Source organism: Panthera onca, chromosome F2 (assembly GCF_046562875.1).
Source record: "Panthera onca isolate mPanOnc1 chromosome F2, mPanOnc1 haplotype 2, whole genome shotgun sequence".
Classification (NCBI taxonomy): Eukaryota; Metazoa; Chordata; class Mammalia; order Carnivora; family Felidae; genus Panthera; species Panthera onca.
The window spans coordinates 53,676,509-53,697,229 of record NC_138356.1 but is presented as its reverse complement, the minus strand read 5'-3'; the positions used below and the strand labels follow the sequence as shown (position 1 = coordinate 53,697,229).

The window sequence follows — 20,721 nt, the reverse complement described above, 5'->3', positions numbered from 1 at the left end:
ACTGAGTAAGTACTTCAGTAGTATGAGGACATGGAGTCAAAGGACCAGGGTATATTTTGTTGACTTTGCTATTTTTTTTCTTTTTAAAAATTTTAGTGGAGGAGTGGGGTAGGGTGGTCAAGGAAAGCTTTCTGAAGTATGTGACCTATGAAGGGAATTCTGAGAAATGGTAACGTATAATGGTAGCAAGTGTAGGGCAAGAAGGGAGAAACACTCCTGGTGGAAGAAATAACATCTGTCTAGCCCTAAGACAAGAGGAGCATAAGAGGTTTAGGGAATTCAACAAAAGTCAGCATAGTCAGCTCATAGAGTAAGGGGGTAAATAGTTTTAAGATACAGCTGGAGACACAGACAAGAGCTAAACCATCTTTTTTATAAAGCACTTAATAGTTTAAAAGCACTTTAATGTTTTCTTTTGTTGTTGTTGTTTAAACCTGTGAAGTAGTTAATATTTATTATTCTAAATCTAATTACATCACTTCTCATCAGAATGCCTACAGGGTAAGGTCCAAGTTACCCAGTTAAATCACCTTGTCTGCTGGTAGGTATGACAGTTACACACCTACTTGTTCCTACCATCTAATAAACCTATACTGAACATACCTTCAAAGTAGCACTTTCTAAAAAGTATGAAATATCTGAAAAACAAATTTAAAAAGAGAAAAAAAAAGTATGAAATATTTGAAACATTTTTAAAGTAGCATTAAAAATAACAGCCACATGTGGATCCTGAGAAACTTAACAGAAACCCATGGGGAAGGGGAAGGAAAAAAAAAAAAAAAAGAGGTTAGAGTGGAAGAAAGCCAAAGCATAAGAGATTCTTAAAAACTGAGAACAAACTGAGGGTTGATGGGGGGTGGGAGGGAGGGGAGGGTGGGTGATGGGCATTGAGGAGGGCACCTTTTGGAATGAGCACTGGGTGTTGTATGGAAACCAATTTGACAATAAACTTCATATATTGAAAAAAATAAATAAATAAAAATAAATAAATAAATAAATAAATAAAAATAACAGCCACATATCTACCACCTGGCTAGTAAATATCCTGACACAAGCTTTTTAAAACTATGTATTTACAGACTTGTCTTCTCCATTAGACTGTCTTCTCCATTAGAACTCCATTAGACTTCTCCATTAGACTCCGTGAAGGTAGGTACTGTGTGTTATTTAATATATCCAAGATTTAGCACTAAGCAGTTAATACTTTTGTTTAATATAAGTAATTCCCCAAATACAGGTAGAAATACTGAGGTTCACAGTGCACTAGAGACCACAAAACCAATAATAAATTACTGAATTCAGTTCAAGTATAATGGGATTTTACTTTTTCCCATACAGGTTTGCAATTCTGTAATACTGGATAGATATATTCACCATTAAATGGTCAATATAACTTTCAGTCCACATGTTATTAGGTCATTGTTTAAACATCTGAAGAAGGCATTCACTAAACCAATAAGCTACTGAAGTCTGTTAAATGCTGGGAATATAAATTTCAATTACACAAGTTTCATGCCTTAGAGAAACTCTTAGCTGTCCTCTTAGCCATGCTTCCCACTGAAGTTTTTAAGAGAAAAATCTCTTACAGAATTGGTTCAAAGTCTGGCTGCTTCCAAATTTAAAGAACACACTCCACCTTAAAGTAGGATGGGTAAAGAAACCTACCACACTTGAGCGTATGCCCAACATAACCAGTTCTTTACCCCTTCCTAGGAAGTAAGAAGTAAGAAGAAAGTTGTGTTATGTGCATAAATGTGTTTTCAGAGAGAATGGGGCTGCGAATAATTAAGAGAAATCAGAGATCCAGTTATGCAGAGAGAACAAAATGTAAAGTAGCACGTAGAAGAACCAGATTTGTTCGTGACTCTTCCATAGACCTTCATAGAGTTGTAACCCTTACATAGCACTGAATACAGGGCCTACAGGCCCTGTATTTCTTGGCTGCAGGGAAGCTTCAGCAAGCAACTACCCCGCTTCCTCTTCGCCGCCCAGCAGCCACTATAAAATGTGTGACAGCCCCAGCCCCAGGTCCCTCCTGCTTTATAATGGAAGCTGCCCCGGGCCACCGTACTGGAACGGAGGTATGTGGGTCACTGAGTCTATCGGAGCACAAGCTGGGGACCGGGGTGGGGGTGGGGGGCGCGAGGGAACACCGTGGATTCTAGGCTGTGACCGGGCCACGGAAGGAGCCGGCCTCAACCTTCTTCTCAACTTGGCCCGTCGAGAGACAGCTCCAGTGCAGAAGACAGACCGGAAAACCCAGGCCTCCACCGGCAGCAGGTACTGCCGAACCGCTTCCCAGGACTTTTGGTCTTTCCGCACCCGCCCTGCTCCCAGTTACCTTCCCAAGTGACATCGTAAAGCTCTGAGACCTTCGCCATCTTCTCAGAACCTGGAGGCAGGGGGTCAGAGGGAGGGGAAACACCGTCACGTGACCTACGACCGGGCGGTAGCGACTTACGACACCATTTCTCATTGGTCGAGAGAGCGGAGGGGGCCGGATCCTCCGCGCACGTGCACGCGGCTCGGTGGAGGGGCTGTTGGAGAAGGGGGCGGAGCGAGCTGGGTGGTGAGCGGCACTCTGGGACTCGGAGGACAGAGCGGCTAACCGCTGGAGGCGGGAGTCGGCGTGGGATGAAGTGACTATTTCACCGGGGAGTTTTAGTAAATGCTGTGAGTTTTTAATGTGCGCCACACCCGGTTTTTCTTTTTCTTGTTTTTACATGGGTGTATTCATTCTTTCCCCACTCCCCGGTCAGTATCTTGTTCTCTTCAGGTACTGCTGCAATGTAATTTGCTGCTCCAATCCTTTATTTGTCCGCAATCTTCCTACTTCCTAAATGGGATTTGCTTTCCATATCCTTTTGAATTTCGACTAAACTGATACACTCCAAAATTTTTTATTAATCTCGTTGAGGGACTAAGCGGGATTCTGCCTTTGCACATAACGTTTGTGTGGCCGAGGACTTCTTAATGTTCACGTGAATGTCTTCGTGCCAACCTGGATCACTGTCTGCCACTCTAGATTTGAAATCTCGTAAGATCAGCCAATTTGTAAGTCCTTATAATTAAATGAATGAAAGAAATACTGAATAAATGTACGAATGAAACCATCAGAGCCCCTGCACGTCGCTCCTCTGTAATCTCAAATGGGGGGGAGGGGGAAGGAAGCCCTCTTTCCCCACCCTTTCCCACCAAGCTAATTGCTTTCAGAAACTTTTAGACGTAGTTTACTAGAGCTAAGAAGAGCTGTCCGGAGGAGAAGCAATAATAATAATAATAATAATAATAATAATAATAAATTCAAACGCATATATTTAGTATTTAAAAATAAAGGAACAAAATCGTAAAGAGAGAATATGTAAAGTGAGGAAAGAAGCCTAAAAATCCCTGTAGTTAAGGGTCAGTGAAGAACAGGCAATCAAGATAAAGGAGAAAAGAGAGTCCTATCCCACAACCAAGGGAGTACAATTTTAAAAGAAAACACACACACACACACACACACACACACACACACAACTATCAATGGCACCCGCCACAGACAAGTTATGTAAGGGCAGAAAAGACTTGAACTTATACAGTTGGAGTAGATTCTGAATGAACTTCATTTTCTGTAAACAGAACTTTTTAGAAGTTCTTCATTAAAAAAATTAAAAACCCTCCGCTCAGAAATTCACATATTTGGGGCGCCTGGGTGGCTCAGTCACTTAAGCGTCAGACTCTTGATTTCAGCCCAGGTCATGATCTCACCATTGGTGGGTTCGAGCCCACTGTAGGAGTCTATGCTGACAGCTCAGAGCCTGGAGCCTGCATAGGATTCTGTGTCTCGCTCTCTCTGCCCCTCCCCCGCTTGCACTCTGTGTGTGTGTGTGTGTGTGTGTGTGTGTGTGTGTGTGTCTTTCTCAAACATAAATAAACACTTAAAATTTTTTATTAAAAAATAAAAGAAATTCACATATTCTAATTCTTCAATAAAACAACTTGGTGTGATGGAAACAAGGACTCAATCACACAGATTTGAGTCCAGGCTCTATTTAATAGCTGCGTGACTTTCAGCATGTGTATCTCTAAGCACCAGAGATGCTCATTTATAAAAAGGAGTTAATTATATCTATGTAAAAAGAAAATATCTACTTTGAGTTGTTATCAAGATTAAAGGATACTGCATGACACTCCCATGGAGGTACCAGTCCTTTGGCTATAAATATAAATATGCTGATGACTCCAAAAATTCTCCCCTGAACCTAGTTTGGCTTTTTTGACATACTCACTTAGATAGCTAATATGCATCTCTAAGTTAGCATATCCCAAACAGAATTCTGGATTCCTGCCACCATGCCCCCCCAAGTTGCCCTTCCCCACTGTAGTTGATGACACCGTCCACCTAAGTTGCACAAACTAAAATTTTAGGAAGTATTGTTGATTCTCCATCCCCTACATGCAGTCTATCAGCAAATTCTGTATTGTACTTCTAAAATTTTCCCAAAGTCTATTTGCATCTCCACTGCTACTACTTCAGTCTAAGCCACAACCATCTCTCACCTGACTGCTTATGGCTCTCAAATGACTCCCCCAGACAATAAACCCATATACTGTAAACACTTTACCACAGTTTACAGGGCTTTACTCTGTCTGGCTCTCTCCTACCATTCTTTCTTCACTAGACCCAAGCCGTTCTCCCTACTCCCTATTCCTCAAACATGCCAGACTCCTATCTGCCTTTAGTCTGGCATTTGCCCATTACCCCTTTTCCTGGAATGTTCATCTCCATATCTTCAAGTGGCTGTCTTCTTTTTGTCATTCATATCTCAGTTGTATTGAAAACGATCTACTTATGAAGAGGCCTTTCTTGACTCTCCAATAACAAGTGGCTCCTAGTTAATGCCTTTTGCATCATTATGACACTTATCACTTTTTCTGTTTACTTATTTTCTGTATTTTTCATTATTATCTAAGTTCCTTGAGAGTATAGACTTTGTCATCTTAGCCTTGTCAATTGAACATAGGAAAACACCTGGCATATGGTAAATGTTGAATGAGTGAGTTAGATACTCAAAAACATAACAGCTTGTATAAGTGATTGTTAGGATAATATTTCATAGTAGTGAACATATGATTTCTACTCCTTGGTTATGGATGGGAGGTTCTCTCTTTATATTATCTATATTTTCCTAAAAATTATAAACATAGTGAGTTTGGGACCATACCTATCTGTTTAACATCTCCCAGCCACTTAACACAGTATTTGGTATATGTATTTGTGACATACATCTACAATTTACTATTTGTACTAAATTGTTTATGCCCAACATTTTGTTGGATTTCTTGAGGGAGTGGAAGCCCAAGGAGGTATCTTTTAAATACTTACAATGGATATTAACAACTACAACTAATTAAGGGAGTAAATATTCTCTAGTCATTTCAACTAAATGCCCTTGTAACTGGCTGCTACTGTCTCTCAGGCAATAAACCTTATGACATTGTGTTAAAGGAGGTCATTTTCAGAAGTTTTTAGCTGGAAATTTGAACGATTTCATTTTAGATTTAAAAGGTATGTATGAATTGTTAAATCTACATTTTTCCAACTTTTTCACCTGCAACCTATATTAAGAAAATACATTTTACATCACAGTATGTGTACATTATATATAAAACCAAAACAAAATTTACAACCTAGCCCTACAATGTGTCTTGTCCTCTATAGTTTCTATTCAAATTGAGTCAATTTTATTTTGTTTTCTAAAAACACTAGGTGCAACCCACTAATGGGGTAATGCCAGTACTTTGAAAAACAATTGGACATTGTATATGTTTCCTAATCTGAGGCCCTGAAGTGATGATTTGCTCAAGTTCTTGCCACTAGTGGGTAACAAAGATGGCAAATACATATGAAGGAGATCAGCTGTTTAGATCCTAGATAAAAGATGATATATTTATAGGAAAAATATATTTAAGGGAAATTTTTTTTACAATAGTACTTCCTGAAGCGGGAAAATGATGGTGTTTATATATCATAACATTTTAGATATCTAATAAAACTTGCCCTGCTCAGCACACTCAGGAAAAAACTGGTATGTCAGTGACAAAACTTTTTATTCTTCTCTAACATTTTATAATGTAATTGTAAATGTAAATTAAAAAGAAATATCTTCTATAGATAAAACCATAACCCTGAGAATATAAACATCAAGTGTACTTTCTATAAATTTACTTTTATAAAATATTTTTAAAATGTTATCTCTCACTCTCTCACTTCTTTGGAAAAGAAGCTTTGATTCATGTATGTTAAAAATAGTTAATTCAGTTTTTTGACTGAACACTCCCCAGCATTGGTGACAAATACCAAGGAAATATCCAAGCAGTCAAATATTGGATTATACCACATTAGACACCATGGGAAATGCTATCTCATTTAATGATCTCAGTTAAACAATGAAAAAAGCACATGAATATGGTTTATGATATGCCTTTTTTATTTTGACACTATTGTATGATTTTCATTTTTTTTACAGGCTCATGTTTGAATAGTTAGAATGATAATACATCAGAATGAACTAGATTCAGAAAGGAATAACTTTGAATAAGACTTTATTTTCTTTGAGATGGGACAAGCTTTATTTATTAAGCCTGATTGGCCCACAAAGCACTTTGGAGTGCTTCTCTTTTATGATCAAAGTTTACTTAATTCAATTACTATCTCAGACATTATGAAAGACTAAAGCAACTTCTTAAGAGTAATAAACCTTATGACATTTATAAAATGGACATCATTTAACAGGACAGAGCATAATACCATTTTAATTGATTTTGCAATATCCAACATCATCATCAAATCATTTACTTAGAATCTACTATCTGTTTTGTTCTGTCTTAATCATAGTGAATTAAAATATCCCACATTATGTAGCACAGTTTATAACTTCTATTTACTATGACAATTATCCATGAAAGTAAATTTGTATCACTATAACTTTCATATGAATTTACTATAGCTTTTAAATCGTGTTATTGTTTCTAATTAGTGAATCATAACCACAAATCCCTTTGTATTTAAGGGAAAATATTACTTATTTCATCTTCATTCCGTGTCACTAGATTTTGACTGTGATACATTCACATTTGGAAGGAAGTTTTCCTTAGAGTTTTATTTACCAAAAGCTAGATTAACATGGAGTTGTTTTAGGAACCTTCTGAACATTGTTTTTATTACATTTTTTACAGACTTTGTAATTTTATATGCCCTGTCCAAACAAGATAGCCTATACCCCCTTTGCTGACACAGTTGTAGCATTTAGGCACTTGTAGTTTTTCCATCTTTGCCATTATTTGCAGTATATATGTTTTAAAATGTGCCAGCAGTTCATTTCACATCCCAATTATATTATTTTAGAAAATAAAGGAGAGTCTCTGGGAAACATTTCCAGTGAGATCACTTTGGTCCTTTCATAGTAGAATTCACAAACTCATAATTACTGCTCTGTGCCATAGTTGTAACAGGGAAGAGGAAAGTACATCCAGAAAGAGTACACCCAGAATTTCTCCCACATAAGCAATAAATTAGAGCTGTTTCTTTTTGAGATTTATAACCATACTTAAGAATCCACTTTTTCAAATGATACTTAGTTATTTCCCCAAAGTGCATATTCTGTTCTGATACACACATATATCTGTGCATATGAAACAGTACTTGTGCAGAAAGGCATTTTTGTAAACATCCCTTTTGGGTACCAAACATCCAGGAGTCTTTACAAACTATTACAGTGACCTGATGGTCTCTAGAGCCCATCTAGACTTCATTTTCTGCAATAGAACTATAACTAAATTCTTTACTTGAAGAAATGTTCAAAAAAGTATTTATTCACAATGAAGAAACTGCATTATGGGTAAATTCACATAAAAATATACTGAGTGTTAACTTACATATTTTTGTCTAAGTACATGTTACTCTGTTACAGACACAATTTTTGTTTTTCTACAGTCTCTCTTCTGTGATTTGTTAGCATCATTCTAGCCACAAGTGGCTTAAGTTGTTCATTCAAACCTAAAGCTCTGATGTATCAGCCTTGCCATCCGGGCACAAGTTCATTTCCTCTACTGGTCATCTTTCTCTCTCTATGGTCATGCTGACCATTTTTGGCTAGAATTGACTGAAATGCCAGCAGCAACAGTGGGCACTAAGTGTCCATCTTATCTTACAGATCATAAATTGTATGCTTTTTTGCACATACAGGGGCTTACTTGGGCAACTCCAATAATTTATTTGGGAAAAAGTCTGGTTTCTTGGCAGAATTTCACTAAGAAAACTGCCCATCCCCCAAATCCATTCTACCAACCTCATCCATTTCTATCTCATACCTGCAGAAACAGCACAATGTCAAATGTTTTTTTAAACTTATGTAACATAATTTTTAAATTCTACTTAAAATTATTTTTTCTTAGTTGAAGTATATTTAGCATACTGTTGTGTTGGTTTCAGGTATACAGTCCAATGACTCAACAATTCTATACATGACTCAGTGCTCATCATGAGAAGTGTACTCTTAATCTCTCTTATCTGCTCCACCCATCCCCCTAACTACCTCCTCTCTGGCAGTCACCCATTCATCCTCTGTATTTAAGAGTCTGCTTTTTTGTTTCCTTTTTTCTTTGCTTGTTTATTTTGTCTCTTAGATTGCACATATAAGTGAAATCATATAGTATTTGTCTTTGTCTTATTTCACTTAGCATTATATTCTCTAAGTCCATTTAGTTGCTGCAAATGGCAAGATGTCATTCTTTTTTGTGGCTAAGTAATGAAGAATTATTACTTGTGTATTAATTGTGCATTTTCTTTATCCACTCATCCATAGATGGATGTAACTTGGGTTACTTCTATATTTTGGCTATTGTAAATAATACTGCAATGAACATAAGGATGCATATATGTTTTTGAATTGTTTTTGTTTTCTTTGGGTAAATACCCAGTAGTGGAATTAACTGGATCATATGGTAATTGTATTTTTAATATTTGGGGGAAACCACCATACTATTTTCCACAGTGGCTGCACCAACTTACATTCCCACCAGCAGTGCACAGGGGTTCCTTTTCTTCACATCCTTGTCAACACTTGTTATTTCTTGTCTTTTTGAGCTTAATTATTCTGACAGGTGTAAGGTGATATCTCATTGTGGTTCTTTATCTTAGAACTGTGAGGTAGGGAACAATGTAAGCATGCTTTAAAGCTGCAACTCAGTTCAAATTGCTGCCATCTCACTGGAGATTTTTTTTTTAATTTTTTTTTTAACGTTTATTTATTTTTGAGACAGAGAGAGACAGAGCATGAATGGGGGAGGGGCAGAGAGAGAGGGAGACACAGAATCCGAAGCAGGCTCCAGGCTCTGAGCCATCAGCCCAGAGCCCGACGCAGGGCTCGAACTCACAGACCGTGAGATCGTGACCTGAGCTGAAGTCGGACGCTTAACCGACTGAGCCACCCAGGCGCCCCTCACTGGAGATTTTTTGAGCAATAGAATATTTTAACTTCCTTCTGCCATTATACTTCCAATACAGATTCTTTTTCATCTTTTAATAATGGGTTTGAGCATTTCTGTGGGTGGGGTGGGAGCTGCAGCTGTCAAAGGCGGGTGTTTTCAATTGATGCAGTTTCTAGCAATAGCAAGAGTATAGAATATTAAACATAACCTCTATCTAATCTTGAGAAAACATCAGACAAACCCAGACTGAGAGCCATTCTACAAGAATAACTCAGTAGTGGTCATTAGAGAGCAACAGTGACATATACAGTTCTTCTAAGCTTTTAGACAAATGCTTAGTCTTAGACATCCATTGACAGATTTTAATGTCCTATATGTGGTGGAATTAAGTGTACAGTCTTAAAAGTTGTGAAAGTCCCCAAAGTAGTTTGTATTAATTACAAATTGTACATACCATGTCATAGAAGGTATGCAGTTTCATTACATTCCAAAGTAACAGCCATGGATTATTTGCCAACACATATGTACGTTGCTCTCTAACCCCAGGTTGCCTATTCTAGCTATGTGATTAAGCAATTTGAGCAAGTTATTTTAACTTCATTGAACCCTACTTTCCTCATATGTCAAATGAGCATATTAATACTTTCTGATTATAACAAGGATTACAAGTAATAAACACAGAATTTCTCACACAGAGTTTGGCATGTGGTATAATACTCTACAATTATATACCAATTATTAAGTACTTACTATGTACGAGGCCTTTAACAAGTTGCTTTGTTGATTATTTCATTTAGTTTTTACAACAACCCCACTTTGCAGATAAGGGAATAGTTTGGAAAGGTTAAATAACTCGCCCAAATAAATTATGATATGCCCCTTCCCAGAGTAGGATCTTAGTATAAAGTAGCTTTGTCATTTTGGTACTCTGGGAAGGGAAAGCTTGGGTGGGGAAAGTTTTCAGATGATGCATATTTGATGCCCATGAAAGAAAAGAGAGTAGGAAGTTGGATTGGACAGAAAGAGGCTCATGCCATGATTTAGATCTGACAAAGTATTAGCCAATTCAATAAAAAAGCTCCTGAGCAAAGATTACCCATTAGAGGAAACCTACACTGGGCAGAAATGACCAGGCCCCAGAACTACCACATGTTCATTTGTTGGCTAGGGGCTGCCTGCTCAGAGGCTGAGATAAATTTTGAAGGCTTTAATAACTAGAGGCTGTCAGCTTCCTTGAACTCCCTTGCAGTTGAATAGCAAGTTCTTTCTTGAAGCAAGATTCTGACGGTGCCCCTCCCTAGCTGCCACAGGAACTATTATTAATATTATTCCATTCTGGGTGTAATCTTCCACTTTTTGTTCAGAAGTAAGTCTCTTGAAAAACTAGCTAGACCCAGAAGCTGTTTAACATAGCTAGTAGGCATGGAAATGTCATTTCAACTCCACAGAATGTCTTCTCCCAGCATATGATTACTAGGTCAGCAATAGTTGCTTTGTATTGAAGAAAAAACATGGTAGATTATATATAGCCCACAGAGACATGAAAATTTGCTTGTTTTTTTATGAGACACTAATCAGGAATTATTCATTCTTTTCTTGGTATTGGAATTCATGCCACTGCCATTGATAAATTACCTAGAATTTCATATTTCTTTCTTTTTTCAGTAGGATTCCAAATATATACAAGTAATTTAGAATTTTTAAACATCTTTCCAAGAATAACAGTATAATTGAAAAATGGCAGCAGTTTTAAAATTCTAGAACTCAAGATCTCCATAAAGTACTGGAGAATTCCAAAGATACTGTACTCACAATGCCCCTTGATAATTCATTGAGTAGCTGCCATACTACCATTGATGATTGCTTGTTAATAAACTTAAGTAAGGCCAAATTTTATTAATACTTTACCACCAAAAAACAAAATTACAGGTCTGAAATATGAATGGTGCATAAATCCAAAGGCCCTCACTGTCAACCTGTACTTCTCCCTTCTGAATGCCAAGGTGGTCCTAGTTAGCATTTGCTGCACTGCACAGATGCCCTTCTAAAAAGGGTATTACACGTGCTTCATATCCTGGCCTGCCAGAATGAATGATATAATGAAATCAGTGCCTTATGGGAGAAGGCAGAGTGCTTCCCAGAATCAAATGAATAAGCAAAGTTATTGAAGGACCGTACCTTTTAAAGAAAGAATTAAAGCAACAAAAGAGTAGTGGTGAACAAAAACTTTAGTGGTTATTTTCAGGGAACAGTTACATGGGACACAGAGATTATGAATCTCAATGCACAAATTCAGGTGTGTAAGAACAAAATTTACATTTTTATAAAACTCAATTTCTATTTGAGTATCTTCTTGGAAGAAGACAAAAATTTAATCTCAGTTTGGAATTTGCCCCTGCATTGCTGCCTTCTCCTTTTTCAAGGCTACTCTGACTTAATGTGAAAGTGATATTTAGAATATGAACAAACCATGGGGCAAGGTCACAGACTGTGATAGGAGCCTTCAAGACGGTCCCCAATGATTTTCACCTCGTTAGCACCCTATGTATGGCCCCTCCCACACTGAATATGGGTGACCTGTGTTATCAGTATTTCAGAAATGATGAAGTATAACTTTTGAAGCTGTAATAAAAGACATTGTAGCTTCTGCCTTGCTCTCTCTTAGATCACTCATTCTGGGGAAGAAAGCTCCCATGTCATGAAGACAATCATGCAGCTTTACAGAGAGATCCACATAGTGAGGAGCTGAGTTGTCCTGCAACTTGCAAGCCATGTGAGTGACACATCTTAGAACTGGTCCTCTATTCTCAGTCAAGACTTCAGACTCAGCTGACATAGTGAGTGCAAACTGATGATATATATTTAGCCAGAACAGCTCAGCTAAGTTTTTCCCAAATTCCTGACCCACAAAAATTATGTGGGATTACAAATGTTTATTGTTGTTTTAAGCTGCCAGGTTTTGGAATGAAGTGTATACAACAATAGATAACTAATACCAAACAATCACAAGGGGTATAGATACTGGCTTTAGTGCTTATGAAGCATCCTGGAGCCTCCTCTGCTACTTGAGGCATTATCCTTTAGTTTGGGGAGGGTAGGTGATTCTGGGTAAATGTCTATTTATCAGTGAATGCAAAGTACTTTGATAATTTATCAACCAGTACAGCCATACTAGTTCTATACCAGTCATGTTTATGTGGTCTCAAGGCATTGGGAAGCCCACCTAAGTCCAGTTAGCAGTACAGTCCTTGTTTCTCTCCACAAGTGCCTCCAGGTCCTGTGGCTCTCCTAACTACTTTTGGGTAATGTGGGCATTGGAGGTTCCCTCCTTATGCATATTTCCAGTCTTTTATTTTTCTGGGTCCTTTCACCTCCTTGAGATCCTGAAGAGACATAAGGCTTCTCTCCCTAGGAGGCTCCAAACTTGAATTTTATCAGCTCCCCTTGAGACTCCTCTTCCTTACCACTCTGGCCTCCATTCCCCAACCCTATGTGAACAATATTTCAGTCTCAAGGAACATACCCCTTCATCCTCAATGCTTTATTCCCCAGGCATTGTCTTGTGATTTTTCCAGAGGTACCTACATACATCCTCTCTGATGATTTTTGAAAACCAAAACCAGAGAGATGAGGTTCCTGACTTCCCAGTTTTCTCCCTGACACTCCCTGAGACAGTAAATTCAGGGTCTGGAGGAAGGTGAGGCAAGTTTCACTCTCAGAGAGACAGGCAGAAAAAGAGAATGTCATTTCTGACCTTAAAAATGTTATCCCACTGACCTGTGTCTAGAGAAATTGGTATCTGCCCACTAAAAAACTGTTGTATTAGCTGGGGCATGATTATTACATCAAAATTCAGCAGGCCCTCGTTATACCTGTTTGCTCTAATTCCATGATGATAAAGCAACACTTTGGTTTAATTTTCCAAGTACCTAGACAGGTACTTGAAGGAGTTACTTTCCTCACAAAACCTGTGAGGAAATCAAAAAGTATATTGATACTGTACTTCATATTTTATATCTCTTTCCTACAGAGATCCTTGTCTGACTTCCCCAGACTGGGGTTAGGTGCCCTGCTCATATGCTCCATCCAGTATTCTCTCTCCCTAAAAGCACTTATCCCACTGTATTATAATCTTTATATATCATCATTTGTGTCTAGCACTAGACTCTAAGCTCCATTCAACATCTGTGTGTCATGTTCATGATCTGTCCCCAGAGACTCAATAATTATTTGTAGAAAGGCAGAAGCTCCATTAGATCAATGCTTACTTATTTGGGGCTTTATGACCCAGTAAAATTTCCAGGAAAAAGGTGAAGGAGTCAATATAAATTGCCAACTTTATATTTTGCTAAGGGAGGACATTAAAAGCAATAACCACAGTTTAGCGTCAAATAATTTTATCTTAAAATTGCTATTTAACACCAAAAGAGTTAGATTCACTAAAGAATAGTCCCTGAGAAGGAGTGTTTAACCTCTTTACCAGAGACCAGTTACAACTTCTACCTGAATTGGCACCACATGGCAGACACATTTGAGAACTGCTGAAACTTCTTAAGTCCTTTCCTACTTTCAGATAGATAAGTCACGTAGATTTGAAATGATAATTCACCTGTTTCCAAGGGGGCACCTTCTAGATTTTTTTTAATGAAACACTCCCAAATAGCTAAAACTTGTTTCCTGTCCTTACTATCTGTGTCTTTAAAGAAAAAAAAAAGTCACTGAACATCTTGGCACATGATTCTCAGCTGGGACTTACTAGCCTCTTCAAGAATTTTGGATTCAAAACCCTGAGGGAGTGAACATATTAGAAAGTAAGAGCTACTGTAATTTTGTTTGTCTTTAAAACATGTTCAGGGAGGGGTTGCTCTAGTCTGATCTAAGAAGAAAAATAAAATTATAGTTGAAGGATCATCACATGACGCAAAACACTTCTGGCATGTTTATGTTGAATATAGCTCTTGTCTCATAAATTAAGCAAAGTTCATTTTTATTAAATTGCACACTAAAGCAACATAAATGTATTATTAGTGTTTCATTTTACGAATCAGAAAAGTTCTTGACAAAACAGTGGATATGTAAAGAGCATTTTCATTGGAACTGGAACAGAAGGTACTGTTATCACTTCAAATAGGTGTGGTATCGACAAATGGCAAAGACAATAAAGAAAACACAGAAGCCATGTTCTATTTTAAATGTCACTTATTTTGAGAACCCATGGGATAAATTACAGCAGCCTTTGGAAAAGCAGAGACATTAAAATTGGGAGATGGAAAAGATGAAATCAGTGATGATGTAATCTAGGGCCTTGATGACACAGCAGACTCCCTAAAAGATCGTGCCTGCATGCTGTGTCTGTTGTAATGCTTCAGACAAGGACAGATTTCTGAATCTGAATTGTGCCTTCACAAATATCTTTCTCCTTATTCTTATTTTTCTTTGTATTATAACTTTGTTTCTGTCCTGAGGGGAAAAAAGAAAGAGGCCTTAATATTCTGGTTTTAGTCCATTTTTTTCTTACCATAGTATACAGAATAGAATGCTGGAAGTAAAGGCATGTTATTTTCTGTTATAAAACAATTTCACAAGTAAATTTCACAGCCTAAGTCCAGCCTCTTAATTAAATAGTAGATAAACAATACCCACATGCAGGAATAAAAAATAGAAACCTTGTGAATTATAGATCTCTCTACATTATAAACTCTCCAGATGAATTATGCTATTTTTACATAGTGTTTTTTTGCCTCATCAGAATTCTTCAACATAAAAGAGTAGTACATTGACTCTGGTATGAAACACACCACATGTAAAATAAAACTTATGAAAAGTAATCTGTTTTAACATATTGATTGTCGCAATTATGATACTACTGAATGTATTAACTTAAGGAACAATTGAGTGGCCAGAAATGGTATTTATCATTATTATTAATCTAGCCTGATTCAGTATGAGTGTAGGGCACAAGAGGTCCCATTTACACTATATATTTTTAGAAATGTAAGATAGTCTTGCAGGTTTTCATTTAGTTCATGAATAGCTAATAACACGTTGAGCCATTAATTTTGAACAAAAGTTTTCCCGTTCTAAAAATGCTAGGAAATTAAAAAATGATGTTGATAATATCATTTTTTGAGAAGTGTTAATGATAAGAGTTAAATAGTTTTCCTATCAGGAGCTAAATTTGGTTTATTACTTACAAAAATTGTTATAATTGGCAGCATAATATCACTAAGCAGATACTTTAGTGTCAACACAGACAAGATTATCAACTTGAGTTGCATGCTAAGCACAATTAACTGAAAAACCAAAGTTCAACCAGAGTACACTGATTTGATTCTGAGAGTTCTCCAAAGTTTCAGATTATAGTCACCTTAGAGCAGTTGCATGAATTAAATAGACAATTTTTTAATTAGAAAAGATAAATATATTTTTTTCATTTGAGGGGGGAAGAGGTGTATATTACTCAATGAAGTTATAAAAACCCTTTCTGTTGAAAGACTTAGGTAGCTGAGCTTCTGAAATATGTCTTTGAATTACCAGTGGACAAGCCTATAAGGAGGCAATTGTTTCTGACGAAATTGTCACCAAGGGGTAGACACTCAAATGAAATTGTAGGCATGCAAATTGTGATCTGAATAAATATATGACACAAATATACAGACATGCCATTTCTCACAGCTACTGCTGAAAAGAAACTCTATGAAGTTTTTTTCTATTGCAGTTAATATATTAAAACACTGATATTCCTTGGAATCGTAAAACTTTGACTTCATTTCTTACTTTACCAACTATTCATAACATGACCTGGTGTAGGTCCTCTGACTATGTCATTTGAAAGAAGATAATAATACCTACCTTAGGAGGTTATTAAGAAGATTAAATGTGCAAATGGCTGTGAAACTATAGCACAATACCTGACACATGAATAAAATTAACTTTAAGTGGTTAAAAATAATCACTGTAATGAAGTCATCATGTCATGGACTAGTTCTATTTTGTTTTCCATTCATCATTCAGCTCTAGTAAAGGATGATCTGGCAAATTGTGTAATATTTCCTTGGCGACAGTTAAATAGAAGCCTGAGGTAGATTTGACAATAATATCTTGGAAGAAACAAAGATAATTGCTATTTGTTACATTTTTATCCACACTTCACTAATCCATCTACTTTAAATCTATAAAATCCGCAGGCAGTTTTTCTGAATTTTCAGCCAGATAGCCAGGAAACTCAGATGGTTTTTTAAGTTTATAAAATAAGCAACTGCCTACTCAAAACGAACTTGTCCATGGGGATGCCTCAGTGGCTCAGTCAGTTGAGCATCCAACTCTTGATATCTGCTCAGGTCATGACCTTATGGTTGATGAGATCAAGCCCTCCATCGAGCCTCATGCTGGGCTCTGTGCTGACAGCACGGAGCCTGCTTGGGATTCTCTCTCTCCTCTCTCTGCCCCTCCCCTGCTCGCACGCCCTCTCTTTCTCTCTCTCAAAGTAAATAAATAAACATTAAAGAAAAAAACACTCTTTAACTTGTCCATGAAGATGTGGAATGCAATGAGATTATAATCACATGTGTTCTCACATCTCTTCCCACACATAAAGAGTTTCTTTCTCCTTGGAATTTCTCCTTAATATCCTTAAGAAAAAAAGCCAAGGTATAAGTGTCATTTAACATAATTTTACTTTTTTCAGCTTCTAAAGGAAATGAAAGTAGTTATCAAGAAAAGAGCATATGGGATATTTTAATGACGGCTAACATAATGCTAACAGATAGCTCCTGTGTTAGAATCTAATGTATTTCTTCCAGCTCATCACTCATGCCAATCCTGTTCCTTAATACTTATCTACATAGGATATAAAATAGGTGGGAATGCAAGAATTTGCTTCACATAGTTGGAAATATAATTGTAATTTTAATCCTGTAATATAAAGCAAAACAACAATAGCATGAACAATAACTTCTGGAAACTTTTCCTGTGACACAGCATCTACTGTCATACCATCAATAGCCATAATGAAAATCAAGTAATAACTCACATCACCAGGGAATCATATTGGCCTTAAAATACTGGCCAATTGTGGGAATGTCTCTAGGATGAAAAATAATACTAAGAAGTTTCCTATAACTTCCCTGATTTAGAACTTTCATGTGTGTGAAGAAAAAAATTCAAGAACAAGAGAGACATACATTCTTATGCTTTTTGCATTTCACCACTTCATTTGGGATACCTGTCAGTCAATCCAATTTGGAGTGTCTATTTTGTTTGGAGGAACGGGTTAGGAGTGGAAAGAAACCTTTTGAGTCCTTATCAAGAGAGCTGGAAAGGTAGAGCAAGTGTGTTAGTCAATTTGCCTATTTGTTAATCTCTTCTCTCCTTCCACCGTCCCTGTCAGTGAGTGTCAGGTCACATGACAGATCCCCCAAACACAACCCACAGCTGATTGTATTAATTATAGGTACTTGACTCGAGCTGAACCAATCAGATTCATCTTCCAAACATTTGGAATTAGAATTTAGAAATTCTACTTAGCAGCTTTGGGCCATTTAGGGAGACCATGTAAAGCTGACCCTGGAATGGCCATGTTTGAGCTTGTGTAAGTGAAACACAGAAATCTCCACAGAGAAAGAAAAAAATTGATTCAGGCACATAAAAAAATGAATAAATGAAAGTCTCTTTGGTCCTAGAGGGAGAGAATAGAATGAAATCAACAGCCTTAGATCTTGATGGCATTCTGTTTCCTTGTTCCAGTCTCTCAAAAAACCTGCCCCTGAGTTTTTTAAATAGTGTTTTATCCTTTAAATGAATTTCCCTTCATTAATTAATTAGTTTGAGTGAATCTGTATTCCTTACAACCAATGACTAAGGTAAGAGAAGTAAGCCTAGTCTTACTTGAAAACAAAGTTTTACAGAACTATATTCTTAAAGTTACTATTGTTAATTTGGTAGAATGTGTATGACAGTTTGGGTCTTTTGGTTTTGTTTTTGAAAGGTAGTATGTGTGTTGGGGCGCTTGGGTGGCTCAGTCGGTTGAGCGTCTGACTTCAGCTCAGGTCATGATCTCACAGCTTGTGAGTTCGAGCTCTGCATCAGGCTCTGTGCTGCCAGCTCCGAGCCTGGAGCCTGCTTCAGACTCTGTGCCTCCCTCTCTCTCTGCCCCAACCCACTTGTATTCTGTCTCTGTCTGTCTCAAAAATAAATAAACATTAAAAAATTTTTTTTTAAATAAAAGGTAGTACATGTGTAAGTGTAAAGATGTCAAACAAAAGCAGAAATTTCATAAATGAAGGCATTAATCTAATGTGAAGTAAAATAAATATTATTTGATCATACTAAAAAAAACTATTACAAATAGAGTCCAGCTTTACACTTAAAAGTTCTTTTATAATATTTAAAGTTTACATATAGATGAAATATGTACATCTTGACTGTTTTCTAGTCTCTTACCCCTTGTTATAATCTTGGATTTTCCTTTTTGTGTTAGATTTTTATTTTTATCAAATATATGTACATAGTTTTTATTAAGGCAAATTTTGCTGAAGTAATTATAATAATGCCTATCTTCTTCACCCAAACCAAGTACTGAATTCTTCTAAATGTATGTTTCCCTGCTATTTCTGTATTTCTAAATAATATTGTTTACTGTTACCTCAGTATAGCAGTGTCATTGCTGCCACTGCTTCTTTTCCCCTTTGCGTTCCCTTTTTATATAGGGTTTACTTTTCTCAAACACCCAAATTTATTCAAACACACAAATACATTTTGCCATCATAGGCCAACTAGAACACAGCAATTCTTCCTTCCATCTCTATAACCTTTCATTTTTTCTTGGATTTAGTAATTACTTAAAGTGTTCATTTGCCAGTTTTTATTATTCATTTGTCTAAATTTACTGTAGTTTTTCAGTACTGTTTTTGAGTGTTCAATCATCAATTTCTTCTTTCTCTGCTTTTAATTTCTCTTCTATACCCTGTTCCAACCTGGACTGTTCTTTACACATTTCAGTTCTAGGGAATTTTCTTGTGTAATTCTTTAGATGATTTCATTCCCTCCATTTTCTTGCTTGCAAGTTGGATCTTTTGTTGGATCCTCTAAATTCTTTGTTTTTCATCTCGTTTCCCATCTCCTTGACTTTTTTGCTCTACTTTTTGGGAAATGTCTTCAATATCATCTTCCAAATCTTCTATTAAATTGGTCTTTGGGCTATCTTATTTTTTATTCCTAAGCCTTCCTTGTTCCCTGTGTTTCCAATAGCATGTTGTTCTTATTTTAGTTAGCAGTAATCATCTGTTACTTTTCTGAGAATACTATGTAAAGTATGTTCTGCTCCTTTCAGTGTCTGTTTTCTTTAGATGTTTCATTTTCTCTTTATCGTGTCTAATGTCTGCCTTTCATGTTGAAGACTTTACTCAATGTCTTGTGATGCTCAGCTGTCTGTTTCATATTTAAGTCACTAGAATGTTATATGGAAGCACTATGTGTTTATGATGAATAGGGTGTGGCTTTTTTTTTTTTTTTTTTTAATTAGGATCTCTCAATGTCAGTTACATTAGGTCTTTTCTTTGGGGGTCATTTGATTCTCCAGAGAAGTATTCTCTTATTCTTCTAACTGGGTGGGTATATGTCTCAACACCTGTATTCCAGGAGCAGGGTCCAGAAGGGGGCCAGAATCCCACCAATCAGTATAAAAATTTTGACTTATCTTTTTGGCCTCAGCCCCATTTCCTTTCCCATACCTCATGTTGATTAGTGCTCCAAAGCCTCTGGGATGTAGTAAATTATCTAGAAGCTGAAGCATTGATATCCTCCAGGGTAGAAGGTGGGAAGAAAATAGGGAGGGCAATACTTAGCTTAGAAGTGTGGGGAAATAGATAAAATCTGAGGATCTAGCTACTTTCAACCATTTTCCTTAGTTTTAGCATTGAGTGTCACTACCAACTTCCCCAGTACCCTGTGCCTCAATGTCCTAAATCTTTCCATGTTTCTGTAGGGCAAATTAAACCAAAAAGAAAAATGGAAGAAGAAAAAAAAGACAAAAAACATGTTTTTTCTGGGTAACGTCCTATGTGTATACCCACGTTTTAGCTTCATTTACTGAACACCACTCTCCATCTGCTTTCTATCACCCAGAGAATTCCATTTAAATCTCCCATCATCTTTATCTCCCTTCATTTTTTTTTGTTCTCTTTTTATTCCTTTACTTTATTGGTGCTTCAAGAGAATGAGGAAATTGATGCCTAGTTAATCAGAAGT

General features: G+C 36.8%; 1 protein-coding gene and 1 long non-coding RNA gene across 5 annotated transcripts in view; one reads left to right on the top strand and one right to left on the bottom strand.

The window, feature by feature from the left end:
- Window positions 1-2,464, bottom strand: part of EMC2 (ER membrane protein complex subunit 2) — a 50,992-nt gene extending 48,528 nt beyond the window's left edge. For all 3 annotated transcript variants that reach the window (XM_060611159.2, XM_078441560.2, XM_060611158.2), the window contains exon 1: window positions 2,342-2,464. In XM_060611159.2, coding sequence (XP_060467142.1) covers window positions 2,342-2,381 — 40 coding nt within the window. In that variant the 5' untranslated portion in view covers window positions 2,382-2,464. The remainder of the gene's footprint in view (window positions 1-2,341) is intronic.
- Window positions 2,465-2,522: 58 nt separating this feature from the next.
- Window positions 2,523-20,721, top strand: part of LOC132664414 (uncharacterized) — a 115,552-nt gene continuing 97,353 nt past the window's right edge. The window contains exons 1-2 of one of the 2 annotated variants that reach the window (XR_009603660.3): window positions 2,523-2,639; window positions 12,140-12,247. This is a non-coding gene — a long non-coding RNA (uncharacterized LOC132664414). The remainder of the gene's footprint in view (window positions 2,640-12,139; window positions 12,248-20,721) is intronic. The other variant, XR_014136615.1, reaches the window with a different exon arrangement.